General features: G+C 48.0%; 1 protein-coding gene across 1 annotated transcript; it reads right to left on the bottom strand.

The window, feature by feature from the left end:
• Positions 1 to 181: 181 nt before the first annotated feature.
• Pmar_PMAR020343 (hypothetical protein) lies at positions 182 to 664 on the bottom strand (the record flags this gene model as incomplete). The annotated part of the gene is made up of 1 exon (XM_002784971.1): positions 182 to 664. The coding sequence occupies one exon, from the start codon at positions 662 to 664 to the stop codon at positions 182 to 184; it is 483 nt and encodes a 160-aa protein (XP_002785017.1).
• Between the last annotated feature and the right edge of the window lie 2,859 nt (positions 665 to 3,523).

Below are 3,523 nucleotides of genomic sequence, written 5' to 3'. Positions count from 1 at the left end.
ATCCTCGACTCACGGCGCACAAGCATCATCTCGCCGGCCGATAGGAGCTCCGTGAACGTCCCATGCGACTTGATACATAGGCGGTCATTGAAGGCTCAGTGACACGAATGCCCAACAGCTTCCACAAGCTGACTGGTCTCTGGAGTTCGAGGCAGCATTTTCTCACACAGTCGCCAGTTAGCTACGTGATATGGCCGATAACCTTTGAGCAATTGGGAAAGGCGGTGCGAGCGTCGAAGTCAGTGGGGAGGTCTTGTAGCTCCTCTATAGCATAGCCTTTTCTTATGGCTTTGTCGTTTGACCCTCTCATCAGTGTTCCACATAGCACTTTAGCATCACGCAGGGAGAGGTCTGAGGAAAAGAAGAGAGATGCTTCGACAAACACTTGGGAAGTAGAGCTACTCTTGAATCTTTTTTGCCCAGTCGACGCGGTCCATGTGTTTTGCTTGGAATTGATCTCGTCAACGAGGCTCTGCATGATGGCCGGTCTGGTCTCATCGTAGAGGACCGTCAAATCTTCAGTCGAGATGAGCTCGGACTGGATCCTCAACTTCTCCTCGAAACGAGCGAAATGCTGGGCTTCTTCTGCCGGAGTATAAACCAATCCTGAAGATGGGGAGTTGTTGTAGTTGTTGTTGACAGCCCTCCAATGGGCTGTCGACATGGTGAACTCAGTCGCACCTCTGTGAGCCTTGAGGTCGTCGAATATGCTTTTGGCTTGTTTTATGGCCAGGGTTGAGTTCTCATAAAAGGACCAGATACAGGTGATTGTGATGAATGAACGATATATCATTGACATGCGGTAATACGGCTTCGCAATCACAAGTCTACGTTGGACACCACTGATCGGGAAGCACTTCCGAAGGAGGCCACAGGCGAAAACCATAAGCCCTGCGCTTCAAGGCCTGAAGTTCGAGCTGTTCGTGTTGTTCTCGATGATTTTATCAAGAAATGTCATCAGCGTCGCGTAGCACGCATGAACTGCAGTGCTGAGAACGTGAGAGCTCAGTTGTTCCCAGCTTTGGTAACTTCACAGTCAATTTGTTCCGGCGAGCTTGAAGATTTCCTAGAAGGACCGACTTTTTGAAGAGATTCTCTCCTAGAGAATAGATAACGAGAATCATTGCGATTCTGGCGGGCTGCCGCGCACCCAGTGTGCCACATTGGTAACTAGGTCAGTGTGTGTTTGGATGTTACTACAACAGCTTGCAGTAGGAACGTGAATGCAATCAACTACGCTGGTCTAAGACAGATTGATGGTTATGTATGAAGTGTCTGTCGGACTGAGTCTTTTGCAACAGTTGCCAGTACATAAAAAAGAACTCGTTGGTATCTGTTTGACTCCGCTTGGTTCTCCGTCATGATGTTCTGTTCGACTGGGGGGTCGAAAACGTGTACTTTGGTAAGCGGATATTAGTGAATCACTAATAGAGATTACAAACCGGAGAAGGAACGATGCATTCAGATTTAATGTATTTTAAAAACGCCGGCACCATAGCTTATGGTGACGGCATTCTTAAAACATCGTTCCATTCCTTATGATCCATAAAGATCGACGCTAACAACAGCTCGAATCATGCCCGCGAGCCATTCGAGAAAGCAGTGCTTTGTGCCGCACAACTTGTACGTTAATCACGACTCATCTCCACCAACACCATAACCTTCCCTCATGTAAGGTATTACTCTGGACCGCTAGGCTATGAACGTATCACCACAACTTGAGCCACGATTGCTCGGTATAGCTCATCGACAACAAACCCGGGTTTACTAAGACGAACATTATTCCGCCCGAGTATTGGCCAGTGGTAAGTCCAGCAGCTGGACTGCAGCTTCTAAGAACTACATCGTCGCTGTGTAAATCGGTTCCGTTCGGCCATCCAAGGACAGTCGGTGTGTTCCTGGCAAGGGTTCCGTCTCCCCGTATCTTTGTGTAGTGCATTTGTTACTTCTAGCATACGAAGTCTTTGTGCAGCAATAAATTGATGAGACAAATCGTTTCGTTATTTTATCTTTCGATTCGAACCAGTTCACTGTGGCATTGATACACTCGGAACGTCGACTTGACGTTGTCGAGTATTACCGCTGAAGATAAACCACACAATATCAATGACAATCGGGTACTCCATGCGGCACAGGATCCCAGGAAAGTTTCCTGAGGGAACAACTACATGTCAAAATAAAAATTCAATATCTATAGCTCGTTGCTTCTAGCTATCGCTTGAGATGGTATCTGATATTACGCTGTAATCAGGAGCATGACCACCAGGGTTCTTAGATCTCATGAATAGATGTTATCTCAGTGTTTCAAACACTCACTAGTCTCCGTCACGTCTTCAATGAACGTTGAGTTCTCGGGACTTGTACACCCTATTTTATCCTTGAAGCTTATAGTGTGAGCTCTATACCATTCGAAAGCTCTACAAATTCTTATCTTATGAGCTCCGTACCCTCCCTATGATCATACATCAAATGGTTAAGATCAGCTCCGGATAAGCTCATGGAGTGGTTGCCAAATCGTCGGCCCGGTCATTGGCAAACATGCCAGTGTGTCCGGGACCCTAGCTGAGAGTCACGCTCTTCGAGGGCCCGACTAAGAGCAGAATGATTTGTCTTGCTTTATCCAACTTCGTGGATGCTCAGCGCGATGACAGGACCTTGAGCACCGCTTGAGAGTCCGTAAAGATCCCCCAGTTTTCACCCGAAACAAGGTATGCATATCTCTAATATAGCGAACCGCTTGAAGAACGCCGAGCAGTTCACATTCCATAATAGTAGCGTAAGTTGCAAGCTTCCAGCAATCAGCCTTCACTTCCAAATCCTTACGATACACTACCACCGGTCTTGATGTCTTAGCAATACCATACTGATCCATCTGTGAAGATGGTGTTGCCGTTGCGGTGGGACCCAGTAGCGTAGCGCTGAGCTTTCGAGCGCTCAGAGATGACCGTCTGAAGCCGTAGCTGCCACGGGTCACTTGGTAAAGTTTGTTTCATCAGGGCAAAGGCAACTGTACATGGGTCTTCTTCCGCTGGGCACCGTGGTTCGAATTTCCTGAACCCACTCCCGTGTCAACGGCTTCACGCAACCCAGCAGGCAGCTCAAGTGCTTCGTCTTCTCCGGCCCCTGAAGCGAGGGGAGTGTTTGAAGTTGATTAAATGCCAGAGACCGGTGTATCTTCCTCGGTCTCGAAGAATAATGCGGGTTGCAGCGCAGACCCTCAGCAAATGCACGCGCAACTCACCCACAAGTTCTTGGCATCATCCCCGATGACGTCACCTGCACTAAGATGTATGAAGGTGAGTGGTATGGGGACGGGGGGGGGGGGGAAGATAATACCTTATCCGAGGAAGAAGAACTGCAAAGCCTATGAGATTCTATATGATGACCTGAGACGAAGAGTAACCACTATACGATTTATCAACTTCGAGTGTGTTGAGGAGAGACGAGCTTAGGTTCATGTATTGAAAACCTATTCTCGCGTTGGTGACCTAGCTCGCTAGCTAATTTGCGCGATTCTGGTAAG

Source organism: Perkinsus marinus, assembly GCF_000006405.1.
Source record: "Perkinsus marinus ATCC 50983 genomic scaffold scf_1104296934320, whole genome shotgun sequence".
NCBI classification, from domain to species: domain Eukaryota; phylum Perkinsozoa; order Perkinsida; family Perkinsidae; genus Perkinsus; species Perkinsus marinus.
Note: the sequence above shows the minus strand (reverse complement) of the source record. Positions and strands in the feature narration are given on the sequence as shown.